This window comes from Theropithecus gelada, chromosome 8, assembly GCF_003255815.1.
Source record: "Theropithecus gelada isolate Dixy chromosome 8, Tgel_1.0, whole genome shotgun sequence".
Lineage (NCBI taxonomy): Eukaryota > Metazoa > Chordata > Mammalia > Primates > Cercopithecidae > Theropithecus > Theropithecus gelada.
The window spans coordinates 37,404,455-37,423,619 of record NC_037676.1 but is presented as its reverse complement, the minus strand read 5'-3'; the positions used below and the strand labels follow the sequence as shown (position 1 = coordinate 37,423,619).

General features: G+C 44.1%; 1 protein-coding gene across 1 annotated transcript in view; it reads left to right on the top strand.

Annotated features, from left to right (window-relative positions):
* Positions 1–9,383: 9,383 nt before the first annotated feature.
* The window catches only part of C8H8orf86 (chromosome 8 C8orf86 homolog), a 17,322-nt gene continuing 7,540 nt past the window's right edge, over positions 9,384–19,165 (top strand). The window contains 2 exon segments of the mRNA XM_025394321.1: positions 9,384–9,441; positions 9,764–10,074. Coding sequence (XP_025250106.1) covers positions 9,384–9,441; positions 9,764–10,074 — 369 coding nt within the window.

Here is a 19,165-nt window from a genome sequence, read left to right as displayed (position 1 = left end):
TATAATAATTAAAAATAAAATTTAAAAAATTATATCATGGCCAAGCGCAGTGGCTCACACCTTTATTCCCAGCACTTTGGGAGGCTGAGAATCACTTGAGCCTAGGAGTTTGAGACAAGCCTGGGCAACATAGTGAGACCGTCTCTACAAAAAAAAAATTTTTAATTAGCTGGGTTTGGTGGTGCATACCTGTTAAATCCCAGCTACTTGGAAGGCTGAGGTGGGAGGATCACTTTAGCCTCAAAGGTAGAGGGTACAGTGAGTCATGACTGCACCACTGCACTCCAGCCTGGATGGCAGAGCAAGATCCTGTCTCAAAAAGAAGAAAAAAAAATTATGGTTTAAAGAGTTTTTGATGTATGTAGGTATAATATAGTTAACAACTACAAGCAGAAAGGGGGAGGGTAAAAAAACCCATGTGGTGGTAAGGCTCCTACATTCCACCTGGGGTGGTAAAATATGAATTCTAAGTAGACTGTGAAATATTAGGTATATATATCATAATATTATAGAACAACCTATTTTAAACAATTTTTTTTTTGAGACAGGGTCTCACTTTGTTGCCCAGGCTGGGGTGCAGTGGCATGATCTCAGCTCACTTTAATGTCTGCCTCCTGAGGTCAAGTAATTCTTATACCTCAGCCTCCTGAGTAGCTGGGACTACAGGCGCGTGCTACCAGGTCCGGCTAATTCTTGTTTTTTGTTTTTTGTTTTGAGATGGAGTCAGCTTATTGCAACCTCAGACTCCTGGGTTCAAGCAATTCTCCTGCCTCGACCTGAGGCAGGAGATTACAGTATTTGGGATTACAGGCCCACGCCACCCTGCCCGGCTAATTTTTTTTGTATTTTTAGTAGAGACAGAGTTTCACCGTGTTGGTCAGGCTGGTCTCGAACTCCTGACCTCGTGATCTGTCCGCCTCAGCCTCCCAAAGTGCTGGGATTACAGGCGTGAGCCACCATGCCCGGCCTAATTTTTGTATTTTTTGGTAGAGACAGGGATTTGCTGTGTTGGCCAGGCTGGTCTCAAACTCCTGGCTTCAAGCGATCCACCCACCTTGGCCTTCCAAAGTGCTGGGATTACAGGTGTGAACCACCACACCCAGCCAAAAAAAAAAAATGTAAACTATACAATGGAAGATGTGGTTAAAACTCAACAGATAGCCACATGTGGTGACTCATACCTGTAATCCCAGCACTTTGGTAGGCCAGGGCAGGTGGGTCGTTTGAGCCCAGGAATTCAAGACCAGCCTGGGCAACATGGTGAAACCCCATCTCTACTAAAAATACTAAAAATTAACCAAGTGTAGTGGTGTGGGCCTATAGTCCCAGCTACTCGGTAGGCTGAGGTGGGTGAATCACCTGAGCCCGGGAAGTAGAGGCTGTGAAGAGCTTTGATCACACCACTGCACTCCAGCCTGGGCAATGGGAGTAAGACTGTCTCAAAAGAGAAAAAAAAAAAAAAACAGATAAATTAAAATGAAATACAAAAAAAAAAAAAAAAAAAATCAAATAATCCAAAAGAAGATAAGAAAGAGGAAATAGGAATTTTAAAAACAGAACATAAAATAAATACTAAAAAGGGAGACCTAATTTCAAACATATTGGTACTTACATGAAATAAAGTGATCCAAAAGAGATAGTCAGATTGGATTGGATTTCTTTTCTTTTTTGACAGAGTTTCGCTCTTGTTGCCCAGGCTGGAGTGCAATGATGCAATCTCTGCTCACCACAACCTCCACCTCCCAGATTCAAATGATTTTCCTGCCTCAGCCTCCCGGGTAGCTGGGATTACAGGCATGCACCACCATGCCTGGCTAATTTTTGTATTTTTAGTAGAGACAGGGTTTCTCCACATTGGTCAGGCTGATCTCGAACTCCCGACCTCAGGTGATCTGCCTGCCTTGGTCTCCCAAAGTGCTGGGATTACAGGTGTGAGCCACTACACCTGGCCCAGACTGGATTTTAAAGCAAACAAAAACAGACCCAACTATTTACCATCTACAACTTTATAATACAAGTAGGTTAAAAATAAAACAATGGGAAAAGATATACCATGCAAGCACTAATCAAAAGAAAGTTGGAGTGCCTATATTAATATTAGACAAAAGAGACTTCAGAGCAAAGATAATTTCCAGAGATAAAGAGAGGCAATACATAATAATAAAAGAGTCAGCCCAGTGGGGCCTGGTGGCTCACGCCTGTAATCCTAGCACTTTGGGAGGCCAAAGTGGGCAGATCACTTGAGGTCAGGAGTTCGAGACCAGTCTGGCCAACATGGTGAAACCCCATCTCTACTAAAAATACAAAAATTAGCCCGGCGAGGTGGTGCATGTGGGTAATCCCAGCTACTCGGGAGGCTGAGGCAGAAGAATTGCTTGAACCCGGGAAGCGGAGGTTGCAGTGAGCTGAGGTCGCACCACTGCACTCCAGCCTGGGCAACAGCATGAGAGTCTGTCTCAAAAAAATAAGTAAAATAAAAATAAAAGAGTCAGCCAGGTGTGGTGGCTCATACCTGTAATCCCAGCACTTTGGGAGGCCTATGCAGGTGGATGAACTGAGGTCAGGAGTTTGAGACCAGCCTGGCCAACACAGCGAAACCCTATCTCTACTAAAAATACAAAAATTAGCCAGGTATGGTGGCAGGCACCTGTAATCCCAGCTACTCGGGAGGCTGAGGCATGAGAATCGCTTGAACCCAGGGGGCAAAGGTTGCAGTGAGCTGAAATCGTGCCACTGCACTACAGCCTAGGTGACAGAGTGAGACTCTATCTCCAAAAAAAACCAAAATCCATTCCCCAAGAAGACATAACAATTTTAGATGTGTACGCACCTAACAAAAGAGCTTCAAAATACACACAGCAAAAGCTGATAGAATTGAAAGAACTAGACAAGTCCACAATTATAGTTAGAGATTTCAATACTCCTTTCTCGGTAACAGGACAAGCCAACATAAAATCAGCAAATATAAGGAGTTGAACTATTTCATCTACCAACTGGATTCAATTGACATTTACAGAACACTACACCCACCCAACAAGAACAGAATATACATTCTTCTGAAATGCACATGGAACATTCACTATGATAGATTATATCCAAGATCATAAAACAAATCTTAATAAGTGCAATAGCCTTGAAATCATACAAAGTATGTTCTCAGATCATAATAAAATTAAATTAGCAATCAATAACAAAAAGATAACTGAAAAATCCCAAACACCTGGAAATTAAACAACATAATAATCTATATGTCAAAAAGAAAGTTTCAAGGGGAATTAGAAAATACTTTGACGTGAATGAAAAATATAATATAAAATTTGTGGGATGCAGTTAAGGCATGCGTAGAGGGGAATACATATTATTAAATGCTTATCGTAAAAGAAAAAATCTTCAATCAATATTATAAGCTTCCACATTAAGAAACTAGAAAAACAAAACCAATATAAACTCAAAAAATCAGAAGGAAAGAATAAAGATGAAAGAATAAAGATAAGAGTGAAACCAATAAAATTAAAAACAAAAACAATGAAGAATATCAATAAAACCAAAACTACTTCTTTGAAAACATCCATAAAATTGATAATCCTCTAGCCATATTAACCAAAAAAGTGGGGAGAGGGAAACATATTACCTGTATCTGGAACAAAAGAGAAGACACCACTACAGATACCGCAGACATTTAAAGAATAATAAGAGAATACTACAAACAGTTTACACAAATACAAATTTGATGACTTACATAAAATGAACCGATTTCTTGAAAACTATAAAGCCAAAAAATTGAATTCATTTTTAATGAATGGTTAAAATATTCTGATCATTTCTTGGGGTAATAGAATTGTTATGCATCCTGCTTCCTACAGTGGTGACATGAATCTAGACGTGCTAAAACTCAGAACTAGGCTGGGCACGGTGGTTCACACCTGTAATCCCAGCACTTTGGGAGGCTGAGACAGGTGGACTGCCTGAAGTCAGGAGTTTGAGACCAGCCTTGTAAAAACCTCGTCTCTACTAAAAATACAAAAATTAACCGGCTTGGGGGCATGAACCTGTAATCCCAGCTACTCAGGAGTCTGAGGTAGGAGAATCCCTTGAACCCGGGAGGCCGAGGTTGCAGTGAGCCGAGATCGTGCACTTCAGCCTGGTGACAAGAGCGAAATTCCATCTCAAAAAAAAAAAAATTTAAAAAAATAACTCAGAGCTATACATATCCCCTCCTTTAAAAAGTCAATTTTACTGTTAATTTTTAAAATGTATAAAATCAATTAAGAAAAGGCCAAATCAATCAAATGGACACAAGTAAACAGAAGAAACAAACAAAAACTGTAACAATATTCAACTGTCCTAGCAATCAGGAAATGCAATTAAAATAACAATCAGAAATTATTTCAGACCCAAGCATTAACAACAGCAAGTCTTGGGAACATGTAGATTAATAGGACTTTCACACACTACTGGTAGAAGTACAACTGGTCAACCCCTTTGGAGTGGAAGTTAACAAGATGAAGCTGAAAATGGGCCTCCCCTTCACCGCAGCAATGCCCCTTCTAAAACTTCTCTTAGGAGACTGGACATCGTGTCTCATACTTGTCATCCCAGAGCTGTGGGAAGCCAAGGCAGGAGGATACCTTGAGACCAGACTGGGCAACAGAGTAAGACCCCATCTCTACAAAAAGTATTAATAAAAAAAAATAGGCAGAAGTGGTGGTGTGTGCTTGTAGTCCCACCTACTTAGGAGCTTGAGCCTAAAAGTTTGAAGCTGCAGTGAGCTACAATCATGATACTGCACTCAAGCCTGGGCAACAGAGCAAGACCCGGTCTCAAAAAAAAAAGAAATTCTCCTAGGAGGGCAAAAAAGGATGTACTCAAGAAAGTTCATTGCAGCATTGTCTGTAATAGCAAAATATTTTCAAAAGGTAGGAAATTCAAACATGGTATATTATTCATAGAATGGAATACTATATAGTAGTATTTTAAAGATATATAATACAATTTATGATATGATATTATATTTTATTTATTTTTGAGACAACCTCACTCTGTCACCCAGGCTGGAATGCAGTGGTGCGATCTCAGCTCATTGCAACCTCTGCCTCCCAGGTTCAAGAGATTCTCAGCCACCTGAGTAGCTGGGATTACAGGCACCCGCCACCACGCCCGGCTAAGTTTTGTATTTTTAGTGGTGACAGAATTTCTTCATGTTGGCCAGGCTGATCTCTAACTCCTGGCCTCAAGTGATCCACCCACCTCAGACTCCGAAAATGCTGGGATTGCAGGCACAAGCCGCTGCACCCAGCCTGACATGGTATTTCAAATAAATGAATTTAAAATCATGTGGAATTAACAAAGATAAAATCTCAAAAATATAATGTTGAATGTAAAGCAACCTGTAAAAATGACACTATTTATACAAGTTTGAAAACATGCAAAAGACTATTACATATTGTTAGACATCTACAAATGCTTTAATAATATAAATACATGCCTGGAAAAGAGAAACCCGAATTCAGTCTTTATCTCAGGGTGCAGTACACAAGGGGATTTCCGTCATATCTTTTTTTCGTAACTTCTTTTCGTTTTAAGAAAAATTAAGTAAGCAAGGCAAAATACTGGAATTTAGTGGAGATGAACGGTGGATTTATGGACCTTCATGATGTTATTCTTTGCATTCTTCTTGGTATTTTAAATATTTCATAGTCAAAATAATAATTGCCTCTATATACAAAAATATATAATAGTGGTTAAAAGCACTAACCATGAGCTCTGGAGCTGGAAAGCCTGGGTTTTCTCCCATTTCTACTGCTCACTATCTGCGGGCTTTAGCAAATTACCTAACTTCTCTGAGCCTGGTTGCTTTTCTGTAAAATAAGGATAGCAGTAGCTCTTTCCTTATATTTTTATGAAGATTATATGAGTTAAAATGCAAGATGCTTAGTATTATATAATGTTGGGCACATAGCAAATACAAGTTTTAGGAATGTTTCTGAATTTTTTGTTGTTGTTGTTGAGATACAGTCTCTCTCTGTCACCCAGGCTGGAGTGGAGCTTACTGCGGCCTGGACCTCCTGGGCTCAAGCAATCCTCCCACCTCAGCCTCTGAGTAGCTGGGACCACAGGAGCCCGCCACCACACCCAGCTAATTTTTTAATTTTTTGTAGAAAGGCGTCTCACTATGTTGCCCAGGCTGGTCTGGAACTTCCGGCCTCAAGCGATCCTCCCACCTCAGCCTCCCACAGTGCTGGGATTACAGGCATGAGCTACTTACTGCACCCAACCCTTTTAAAAATTATTATTACTTCTCATCCTTGGAAACTCTGCTGTCAACTCTGCGCTGGCTTCCCCAACACTGTCCCCACGTCTAGTTGGGCACCCCATCCTGAGTTTTTACCCTTGCTCAAGTGGGTGGCTTTCCTTTTTTTTTTTTTTTTTTTTTTTTTTTTTGATACAGAGTCTTGCTCTGTCATCCAGGCTGGAGTGCAGTGGTGTGATCTTGGCTCACCGCAACCTCCGTCTCCCAGATTAAGTGATTCTCCTACCTCAGCCTCCCCAGTAGCTGGGATCATAGGCATCCGCCATGCCCGGCTAAATTTTTTTGTATTTTTAGTAGAAACGGGGTTTCACGATGTTGGTCAGACTGGTCTCAAATTCCTGACCTCAGGTAATCCACCCCCCTCAGCCTCCCAAAGTACTGGGATTACAGGTGTGAGCCGCTGCACCCGATCCTTGACTGTACTATTATCTTATTTACCTTTGTATTCCAAATGTCTTGCAATGGTAGGAATATGAGTCATTATTAACAAACAAACAAATGAACAGGTGACTATCCCTTCTTTCCCCCAATAAACCTACCTGTGTTCTTTCTCCCCTTCCTCCTTCCTCTTCCCAAGGGCCCAGTACTCTAATAGACTGGCTTAAGTACCTCTAGTCATGGAAGATATACTTAGCAACACTCTTCTTGTATAACAAAAGAAACTCTTCTGTAGAAGTCACTCTTGAAACAAAAGAAAGAGTCGCTAGGGGTGGAATCTTAGATCCTAAGGCACACCCCCTCCTCCGCAGCTATTCTCTCTCTCCGCTTAGTGCGGGACCATCTCAACAAATGAGAAACACTGGAAGATAACGTGGGAACAGAGCTCTCAGGGAAAACGCCACGAGTGTTCTCTTGAAAAGTTGTGTGTGAGACACATTTTTTAAAACACAAATCATATTCTGAATGAGTAAAAGAATGTTTTTAATTTACTGGAGAAACTGGCTTGTTAAATCCTATTGTGAATTCTTTCTTAAAACCGAAGTAAGGAATTCTTTTGTTAAGTAAATATCAAGCCCTTCCCTGCCAAAGATCTTTTGAAATCTTTGCTGTAATGATGCTGATGTTTTCTGTGTTTATATGTCAAATGCCTGGAGCTTAATCGTTAATGGGTAAATAAGAGACGCCGCTAGGTCCTTGCCAAGAGAGGCCCAATAGCTGAGGTTGGGAGAACAATGGCTCTGCAGGACTCCCCCAGAGAGAGAAGAGGGGAGAGGACAGTTAGGGAAAGAGTGGCTCTATTCTCTTGTAGATGCAGCTCTTGAAGGAGTCAAGGAAGAGACCAGCCTGAGGAATGAGAACGCAGGCACGTGTGCTGGAGTGGACCTGAGTCTGAACAGCTCTGGCTTTGCTTCATTTCTCCTTCTTGCCAGTAGATCAGGAATTCCTGCTGCTTTCAAGAAAACCATCAGTAGCATATGGTGCTATTGGAATCACCGCCCACCAGTGGGCAGAAGAAAGCTGGGGTCACAGGCTAATTTCCCCAGGCAGGTGGCCTGGGTTGAATTCCACGCCCGCCACTGTACGCTAATCTGCCCCACTTTAGGCATGTTATTTAACCTCTGTCTTTGGAGTCCCATGCAGCAAAATGGGGATGAGAGTGCCTACCCCATAAAGGGTTTTCTGAAAATTAATTAATATTGTAGAAAAATGCTTAGAACCGTGTCTGATGTACATGCTATATATGTTAAATATTTAACTGACCGTTAAGGCCAGGCACATTGGCAAAGTAACCTTAAATCCAAAAACAGCAGACCAACTGTAAGGAAAGAGCTAACTGGAAATTTTTGTAAGTCTGTTTGCTGAGGAAGCCTTTTCCAGATTTTTTTTTTTTTTCTTTTTGAAACAGAGTCTTGCTCTGTCGCCCAGGCTGGAGGGCAGTGGTGCAATCTCGGCTCACTGCACCTCTGCCTCCTGGGTTCAAGCGATTCTACTGCCTCAACTTCCTGAGTAGCTGGGATAACAGGCACATGCCACCACACTGGGCTAATTTTTGTATTTTTAGTAGAGACGGGGTTTCACCATGTTGGTCAACCTGGTCTCGAACTCCTGACCTCAGGTGATCCACCCACCTCAGCCTCCCAAAGTGCTGCGATTACAGGCATAAGCCACCGTGCCTGGTGCCTTTTCCAGATTTGAAGTTGTAGGGAGAGCTGAGGATATTCACAGGGCAAGGGCTTGAGGTAGAGAGTCGAAGACTCGGGTCTGCTAAAGCAAGGTCATTCCCTCTGGATTCTAGTTCTTCAGATGGATAGAATGAGGTCAAAAATAAAGCTCTCACCCAAGTAGGAGGGAAAAAATGCTCTCAAGGATTGCCAGACTAAAAGTTTCAGAGTTGAAAAGGGCATTTCAAGCTATAAGCAGCCAGCCAAGAGCTAGGCACAGGGTGTCTCAGTTCTTGGCATTGCTGGGCCAGCATCTATACTTAGGGAAAATCCACATGGAAGGACCCCTTCTCCTCTCTCCAGGAAAACACTCAGCTCAATGACAGCTGGGTCCAAAGCAGGGGCCTAGCAAGTACTTGTCTGGGCCTCTGGTGCCGGAGTCAAAGGAGGTCCCGAACCAGCCTTGGGATTCCAGCAGGGACTTTACCCCCATGTTCAGGAGGGGAATCTTCAGGTCTCCCTCAAAGACCCTCTGTGAGCAGCTCCTCCACCATCTCCTTGCTGCTGTTCAAATTCTCACTTTTTTGTGTGTGCCACTTTTAATTTGTGAAGGCATTGTCACGTCTGCTAGCTCACCTGATCCGCGCCCCCACATCTTCAGAGGATACGGAAAAGTGCTATTAGGACATCTGACAGTCAAGGAAGCAGAGACTCAAATGGTTAATGTCAAGCCCAGGACCACAGAGCTATTAGCAGAGACTTACGCCTGCGCCTCTGACCCTGGCCTGGGCTCTTCACATTACCCTCTGCCACACTTCCTCTCCTGTGTGAGGGCTCCCCCAGGAAAAGAGGAAAGACAGGAGTTATTCTAGGCAAAGTAACCTTAAATCTGAAAGCAGAAGATGAATTGTAAGGAAGTGCAGCTCCAGGACGTGTTCCCCTATCTTCCCAACAGACCTCAGCCAGCAGCCATGGACACAGGCCTCTCTTTCCTCTGTGCTGCTTCCCCACCCTGCTTCCCATTCTGGGGTAGGTCCCTCCCAGCCCATTATGGCTGGGACGTGCAGCATCTTTTTTCTCTGCTTCTCCAGAACCAGCTGGTTCTGCTCAACTCCCAGAGATGATTTTCTAAGAACCCCAACACTTCTATCTGCCCGGGCTGCCAGAAAGAGAAAGGGCACCCCCAGAGACACTGAAGACTCAGAGGCTCCAGAAGCCACCAGCACTTTCTATGATGTGACTGGCTCTGGGTGCTCCTTGTCTTGTGAAAGAGGCTGGCTCAAATGGCACAGATATTGAAGATCTTCCTGAAGAAGACAGGAAGAGATGCTCAGGTCGGGGAGGGAATGAGACCCCCTGAGGAAGGGACTCCTCCCAGCTGAGGAGTTGATTAGAAGCAGCCTTGGAGTTGGCAGGAGCCTTAGAGACTGCCTGAGCCAGTCCAGGAAGCTGGCTGAGGAGCCTGGGAGCAAGAGACTAAAACCAGCCAAGTTTGGGACAGAAGGGAAGGAAAGGGTTGAGCAGTGAACAGAAAGACAAAGAACAGGCAGTTCCAAAGAGCCAAGAATGCAAATCATTTGCAGACACCGCTAGCGAGAGCCTCCACCAAGGCTGCTGTGGGGGTGCCTGATGCTGTGGGCACAACCACTTCTACACATCATGGTGAGCGTGAGCCCATGTGTGTGAGCGTCCCCGCTGAGTCATCCGATGTGTGTAATGATTGTGTCAGTTGTGAGTCACCAACTGTGTGTCAGTCGGGGCGGGGTGTGTGTGTGTGCTCAGTGCACAAGCACGTGAGGGCTGCCTGTGCCCAGAGTGACAGTGGAATGTGAATGAGAGCCAGAGAACCCGAGAAGCTCAGAGCACTCCCAGGGGGAAGCTGTGTTTAAAGGGCACCACGCTTCATTCACACCGTACATCACACACCACATTTCTGAACACGTTCCAGAGAAAGCCATCTGTGCCTGCTTCCTGCTGAAACCCCCTATGGAGCAGCAGTGCTGAATTCTTCAGGCTCATGGGGTTGTTATCAGAGTCAGATATGGCCACAATCTTAGAATCCTGCATTTCAAGCCCTTCATTTTGCAGAGGGAGGAACTGTGGCAGAGAAAACTGACACAATGGTCTCAGAGTCACAGAGCTAGCTGGTAGAAAAGCCAGGTGGGGGCCCAGGTGTCTGTCCAGACTTCCCTGCCCAGGACTCGGTATGTCAGCACAGAGTGGGTCCTTTTTCCTTTTTTCAGCAGGGATGTGATGACATCACTTCTTTTAACTAAAATGCACCCAGATCCTCCCATGAAATGACACCCTGATGTCGCGTCCTAAAGGCTGGATTTGATGAATAGCCCAAAAGGCAAAGTTGGGGCATCTCTAGCCAGACGGTTCTAGACCAAGAGTCATTTGACCTATTTTCCCAGAGCCTTGCCCCACCCAGGTCAGGAGGAGTCCACAGGGAGACCCATTCTTAGGTCTCCAGGTCCAAAATTGGCCAGGCACTTTGGCAGCCTTGATGCTGTGTGATTCAGAAGCTGCTTATGAGATGTTTGCGGATGTCTCACGCAGGACTCCTGACTCGTCATCCTGCCACCTTCCTGGTGGCCATTTCACAGCTCAATTTCTCCTGCCCCACAACAATGAAAAAATAAATGAAAGTATGGGATTTATTTTAGCAGTTTTCAAATTGAGTATCTCAAAGGGTTTAATAGGTAAAGAGCCTAACCCTATTAACTAGTAAGTTGAGGTTTGGGGATTATCTATCAGTTTCAATTACCCATTCCATTCATTCTTCTCAGATGGCTCAGAGTTGACCTGAACTTCAAAGGGATCACTTCAACCACTGGATTTATTGTTCTTATTTCATATTAATTAAGTAGTTACTATATACACAGCACTGTTGAGGCCATTCAATAGGCACAGACACTGCCCTGTATCCCTGGAGAGCAGAGATTTATTATCTCATTTATCGGAACTTCAAAGCCCTTTCGCTCCGATTACAGCTTGTCACTGACCATGGAGGTGGGGAGGTGCTCAGGTCACATGAGACAGGGAGAATGGGAGGGGCAGAGAAATCACTGCTCCAGGCTAGATCTGGAGTGAGGCTGGTCTTACATTTGGGCCCAGGTTCTACATTCATAAACTGGTGTTTTTCCCAACAGGGCTCTGCTAAAAACATGTCCTGGAAAGGGAGGTAAAAGGATGCCTTCTCAGTCAGACGCAGTGGCTCACGCCTATAATCCCAACACTTTGGGAGGCCGAGGGGGGGTGGATCACCTGAGATCAGGAGTTCGAGATCAGCCTGACCAACATGGTGAAACCCTGTCTCTGCTAAAAATACAAAAATTAGTCAAGTGTGATGGTGCGCACACCTGTAATCTCAGCTACTCAGGAGGCCGAGGCAGGAGAATCGCTTGAACCTGGGAGGTGGAAATTGCAGTGAGCTGAGATCGCACCACTGCACTCCAGCCTGATTTTTTGAGACCCCATCTCAAATAAAAAAAAAACGATGCCTTCTCGTGTGACAGACTGATGGACAGATTAAGGGTTGATATAGTAAGTGTCCTTCATATGTGACACATGGGCCAAAAGAGTAGAATCACCAAATGTTTCCTTGAATATAAAAAAAAATTTGCAAGGGTATTTATGTCAGCATTATGTGTAATTGCAAAAAGCTATAAAGGACCTGAAAAATCCATTGATAGGAGATCAGTTAAATAAATCAATCATGGCACAACCATACAATGGAAGACAAGCCACTATGAAGAAGGAGTTAGATCTATCTACATTGACCCAAAAAGAGGCATGGGATTATTAGGTTTAAAAAAAGGAAAAGAGGCCGGGCACAGTGGCTCACTCCTATAATCCCTGCAGAGGCAGGAGGATCACTTGAGCCCAGGAGGTCGAGGTCGAGGCTGCAGTGAGCTATGATTGTGTCACTGCACTCTAGCCTGGGTGACAGAGCCAGACAAAAGAAAGAGAGAGAGAAAGAGAGAAAAGAAAGAAGGAAGGAAGGAAGGAAGGAAGGAAGGAAGGAAGGAAGGAAGGAAGGAAGGAAGGAAGGAAGGGAGGGAGGGAGGGAGGGAGGGAGGGAGGGAGGAAAGGAGGAAGGAAGGAAGGGAAAGAAAGAAAGAAAAGAGAGGAAGGAAGGAAAGAAGGAAGGAAGGAAGGGGAAAGAGCAAGGAACAGAATATGATGTTATTTTGCATTAAAAAATTAAAAGGGGCATCCTATAAGCAAATATGTATGTTTATATATTTGCATATGTAAAAAAGAAAATAGGAAAATGTATAAAAGTGTAAAAATGTGGGAAAAGTGTAGTATATAAAAAATGTAGAGAGATACACATGAAGCTGGTTATAATGTTTACTTCAGAGGGTGGGGTTAAAATGGGTAACAAAATTAATATTTTGTATACTCTACATGTTTTGCCTTATCCATATAAGTTACAAAAACTTATATGGATAAGTCAAAACATATTTAAGGTTTATACATACAAACTACACTTTATAAAGTTTATATTTATAAATATAAACTTACATTAAATATATTAATAAACATAAACATATTTATAACCTAAGAATAAAATGTATTACAAAAATAAAGAATAGACAAAATGGGCTTGCAGATGCTGCCTGGCCACACTCATCCTTGGCGCTTGCCCCCATGGAGGACTCACCTACTGTGACACTCGGAGAGCTGGCAGCCATCACTCAAGAAATCAGGACACATTTGGCCTCTGCTGCAGCATCAGGGAACAAAACAAGGACTAAGGCTGTCAGTTCTCAAGAAAAATACTGATGTGCATAAACATATGTGACATAAATTTATTCAGTGACTTTGAGATATCTTACTCTAAACAGATAAAATTAATTAAAACTAGTGCAAATTTCTGGCAACAGTATTTCAACTCCCCATTATTTATTGAGGATATTGAAAATTGGAACACATCACAGATCCTTAAGTCATTCTCTGAATCAGAAGGAGAAAAGGGGAAGGCAGAGAGCACTCAATATTTGTGCCAGGCACTGGGCTGAGTGCTGTACCTACATTATCCCACCTGATGCTTGCAATAACCCTGCAAGGTGGGAGTAAAAGGAACACACACACACACACACGCTCACACACGTGATCACACACACACTCATACACTCACACTCAAGCATGCGCTAGACAATACAGAACAAAGCAAGCATTGGCAACTAATAGAAGTATAGTGCTGGCTAAGCACAGTGGCTCACATCTATAATCCCAGAGCTTTAGGCTAGGAGTTTGAGACCCAGCCTAGGCAACATAGCAAGACACCATCTCTACAAAACATTTTTTAAATAAAAATCTTTTATTTTTCTTCAGATGGAGTCTCTCTCTGTCACCCAGGCTGGAGCCCAGTGGTGCAATCTCAGCTCACTGCAGCCTCCACCTCCCAGGCTCAAGTGATTCTCATGCCTCAGTCTCCCAAGTAGCTGAGATTACAGGTGTGAGGCACCACGCCCAGCTAATCATATATTTTTAGTAGAGACGGGGTTTTGCCATGTTGGCCAGGCTAGTCTCAAACTCCTGACCTCAAGTGATCTGCCCGCCTTAGCCTCCCAAAGTGCTGGGATTACAGGCGTGAGCCACCACACCTGACCTAAATAAAAATCATTTTTAAAAAGAGGTATAGTGCCTCAGGGCTCAAGGAAGCAATACCCCTATGGCTGTATGGTAAGCAGCAGGCAAGGCTACTGATCAGACCAGGGTAGTAGTAATGCCAGAGTTCTTTGCACACTTAGCCAGGAGACTGGCTAGCTCAGCACTGCCTGGGTTCACTTTATCCTTTTTACCGCTCTAAAGCTCTGAGAGGCGGGACCTAAGCCTAAAAGGAAGTGAAATGAGGCAGGACTCTCTTCACTGCAAGTGACTGAAAACTAGCTCAATCCAGCAAGGCAGCAAATTATTTGGCTCTCATAACTAAAAATGTCCATGAGTAGATGGCTTCTGGCTCAGTGGGATCAGGGGTCAGCTAATATCAACCAAAACTTATTCTGTCCCTTCATTTCTTCTGCGTTGGCTCCATTTTTCAAGCAGGCTCTTTTGAGAGAGCAGCAAAGATGGCCCCAGAAATTTCACGTTACTTACTGCCTTGCAAGTAGCTATTCCAATGAAAAGAAAGCACCTCATTCCCAGCAGTTTCAGCAAAAGTGCAGGGATGACTGTCATGGGCCTAGCTTGGGTCACATGCCCATTTCTGAGTTAACTACCATGCTGATCTGATTGCCTACGGAGGGTCAGGCCTTCCCAAATCACATGGACTAGAAATGGGGTAGTGATCCTCCCCACCCAAAAAAAAATGGAAGGATAGTGGCAAAGGAATATAGGAGGGATATTGGACAAGCAGACCACAGATGACCTTCACAATGTCACATAGAGTCCTACCAATAAGAGGACAAGGATGGTGACTCACATCTGTAATCCCCACAACTCGGGAAGCTAAGGAAAGAGAATTACTTGAGGCTAAGAGTTCGAGACCAGCCTGGGCAACATAGTGAGACTTCATCTCAATTAAAAATTAGCTGGGGGTGGTGGTGGACTCCTATAGGCCCAAGTACTTGGGAGGCTGGGGTGGGGAGATCACTTGAGGCCAGGATGTCGAGGCTGCAGTGAGCTATGATTGCACCATTGCACTCCAGCCTGGGCAATGGGCCAACACAAGAAAGAAAGAAAGAAAGAAAGAAAGAAAGAAAGAAAGAAAGAAAGAGAAAGAAAGAAAAGAGAGGAAAGAAGGAAGAAAGGAGGGAGGGAGGGAGGGAAACCCACCAACAAACTGTAAACTGTGAGAATGTGAGAAGTTGGTAGGCATTAGTTTTTTTGTTTGTTTTTGTTTTTTGTTTTTTGTTTGAGACGAGTCTCGCTCTGTTATCCAGGCTTGAGTGCAGTGGTGTGATCTCAGTTCACTGCAACCTTCACCTCCCGGGTTCAAGAGATTCTCCTGCCTTGAGTATCTGGGATTACAGGCACATGCCACCACACCCAGCTAATTTTTGTATTTTTAGTAGAGACGGGGTTTCAACATGTTGGTCAGGCTGGTCTCAAACTCCTGACCTCAAGATCTGCCTGCCTCGGCCTCCCAAAGTGCTGGGATTACAGGCATGAGCCATCACGCCTGGCCAGCATGAGTTTTTCATTTTTCATATCTTGGCCACCACAAGGCCCTTGGAAATTGTTCAACATGATAGAAGTTCTGAAGACCCTGAGAACCCTCTTTTTCCATTGCCAAGGTTAAGGATTCAGGGAGGATGCCCAAGAACTCCGCGAAAAGCCTTGTCAATAAATACTGGAACCATCAGTTCCTGACAGCCCACACAGGACACAGGGAGTTCCAGTTGCCTAAAGAACTGTAACAGTAGAAGCTTCTCGATGCTAAGGAGGCTGGAAATGTCCTCCCAGGAGCCAAGGACACAGGTTTCAGCTCATGCTCCGCCTCTAACAAGCCACAAGACCTTGAAAACGTGCTTAAGTGTTGGGGGCGGTCAGAGCTTTCATATGTAAAATAAAGAGGTTGGGCAAAGCAACATGACATGCAAAGTCGTCTCCAGTTTCAAAATTGATTCTAAGTCAGAGTCACGAGTTGGAAAAAGTTTATGGGTAAATAAATTTTACCCATAGGTAAAATGACTAAATAAATAAGTGAGAAAACAGTAGGCTAAAAAAGCAAAACAAAACAAAACAAAATCCCACACCACACCCACCAGCCAAATCTGTGACAATTTGAGCAATAAATAAATGCTAACAGTAATGGATTATAACCCACTAATAAAATAACAACCTACAAGTTCATACTGATATCCATCCATCCATTTATGCATACATGGGAAGGTCAAGGAAAAGCTCTTCTTACAGTAAAATGTTAATTAGTAAATTAACAAGGAATAATGATGTTACAAAATCATCAGTGGATATTTAAACTGGTGGTTCAAAGTTTAATGAGGAACAAGATATTTACAAAGTCTCAAGGCATCTCCCCATAAATTACTTATTAATTACAAAGAGGAAACATAGTAACTTTACAGTGATGAAACCTGAAGGCTACTACCTTAGCCAGTGATCAAAAGTTAACGTCCGCTGGCTAGGTGCAGTGGCTCACGTTTGTAATCCCAACACTTTGGGAGGCCAAGGCTGGTGGATCACCTGAGGTCAGGAGTTCGAGACCAGCCTGGTCAACATGGTGAAACCCCATCTCTACCAAAAATACAAAAAATTAACCCAGCGTGGTGGCAGGCGGGCCTGTAATCCCAGCTACTTGGGAAGCTAAGGAAGGAGAAACTCTTGAACCAGACAGACAGAGGTTGCAGTTAGCCAAGATTGCGCCATTGCACTCCAGCCTGGGCAATAAGAGTGAAACTCCATCTAAAAAGAAAAAAAAAAAAGTTAACATCCCCAGTGTTGGAATAGGCCAACATCATGTGTATCTTTGATATGGTGTTCTGAGAAGGTCACAGCATTTCCCCAGTGTCCTGCCCAAAACCCATAACCTGAATTTAATCACAAGAAATGTTACTTAATGATTGACCTGTACTATTTTTTTTTTTTTTTTTTTTTTTGAGACGGAGTCTCGCGCTGTCGCCCAGGCTGGAGTGCAGTGGCGCGATCTCGGCTCACTGCAAGCTCCGCCTCCCGGGTTCACGCCATTCTCCTGCCTCAGCCTCCTGAGTAGCTGGGACTACAGGCGCCCACCACCGCGCCCGGCTAATTTTTTGTATTTTTAGTAGAGACGGGGTTTCACTGTGGTCTCGATCTCCTGACCTTGTGATCCGCCCGCCTCGGCCTCCCAAAGTGCTGGGATTACAGGCGTGAGCCACCGCGCCCGGCCACGACCTGTACTATTTTAAAATGTCAAGGTATAATTTGAACTTTTTTGCCACACACATACAAAAAGTCAAGGTCATAAAACACAAAGAAGGCTAAGGAATTGCCCAATTTAAAAGAACTGAAGAGACAATAACAATTAAATGCAATGTGTGATCCTGGATTAAATCCTGAATTGAAGAAAAAAATAGTTGTCAAGGACATTACTGAGTGTAATTGATGAAATTGAATATGGATGATGACGTGAGCATGCATAGCAACCTGCCTGGTGTGGGTAGTCCAGGGACACCAAGCCCCGAAGCTCCAGCTAAGGCGTTCATTCCCAAGCCTGGGGACTGTGGCACCCAGCCCTCTGAAGCTTCATGGTCCCAGGATTTCTTTCATCTTCTGCTTCCCTCTTTAAGCTTTCTGATTCGTTCATTGGCATAGTCTGCTGGGAGAGGCAGCAGAAATGTCTGGAAGATTCTCCAGAGCCCCAACAGTCTGCCACCCTCACCTCTCACATCTACTTCAGCTCCAGTTCTTTCCCTGTTCCCACAGGGAGAGTCCATCCTAAACAGGGAGTTGGTGACCTGATGTCCCTCAGGAGCTCAGGAGGCCCTGACGCAGTGTGAGTTCAGGTCCCACTGGTGTCCAGAGGGAACTTCCAAGTGTGGAATCCCTTACACAGAAATACTTTCTGTAAACCACTCCTCCTTGCTTCTTCCCATCCTGGCTCAGTGCCCAACCCCAGCTCCAGCACCAGGAGGGAGCACTCACCCACTTCAAAGCAGCACATCTGTCCAAGAGAAAAAAGCAAAGTCACCAATATGAGCCAAGTCACTGAGATGGAGGAAAAAAACTCTAGGCCACAGTCAGGATTCTAGTTCTAACTCTCTTTTATTTATTTTTATTTTTATTTTTATATATTTTTTGAGGCAGAGTTTCACTCTTGTTGCCCAAGCTGGAGTGCAATGGTGCAATCTCGGCTCATTGCAACCTCTGCCTCCCAGGTTCAAGCGATTCTGCTGCCTCAGCCTCCCAAGTAGCTGGGACTACAGGCGTATGCCACCACACCCGGCTAATTTTTTTTGTATTTTTAGTAGAAACAGGTTTTCACCATGTTAGCCAGGCTAGTCTCGAACTCCTGACCTCAGGTGATCTGCCCGCCTTGGCCTCCCAAAGTGCTGAGATCACAGGCGTGAGCCACCACGCCTGGCCTATTTTTTATTTTTTTAAGAGATGGAAATCTGGCTACTTTGCTTAGGCTCGACTCGAACTCCTGGCCTTAAGTGGTCCTCCCCACTCAGCCTCCCAAGTAGCTGGGACAACAAGTGCATGCCATCACTCACAAACTAACTCTTACAACCACATACTGAGTATCAGCCCTGTTGCAGGCATCATGTTGTAAGTAAGTTTTACACACGTTTTCTTTCATCCTAATGATGCCCATGTTACAACAGAGGAACCTGAAGCCTCAGAGAGATTTAAATACTTCTCCATACCTCCCAAAAGATTTTTTTTTTTTTTTTTTTTTTTTTTTTTTTTTTGAGACGGAGTCTCGCTCTGTCGCCCAGGCTGGAGTGCAGTGGCCGGATCTCAGCTCACTGCAAGCTCCGCCTCCCGGGTTCACGCCATTCTCCGGCCTCAGCCTCCCGAGTAGCTGGGACTACAGGCGCCCGCCACCTCGCCCGGCTATTTTTTGTATTTCTTAGTAGAGACGGGGTTTCACCGTGTTAGCCAGGATGGTCTCGATCTCCTGACCTCGTGATCCGCCCATCTCGGCCTCCCAAAGTGCTGGGATTACAGGCTTGAGCCACCGCGCCCGGCCCCAAAAGATTTTAAAATAAAACCCAAATGGATTCACAATCTAACTATTTTTTTTTTCTTTTTTTTTTTTTTTTTTTTTTTTTTTTTTTTTTTTTTTTTTTGGGGG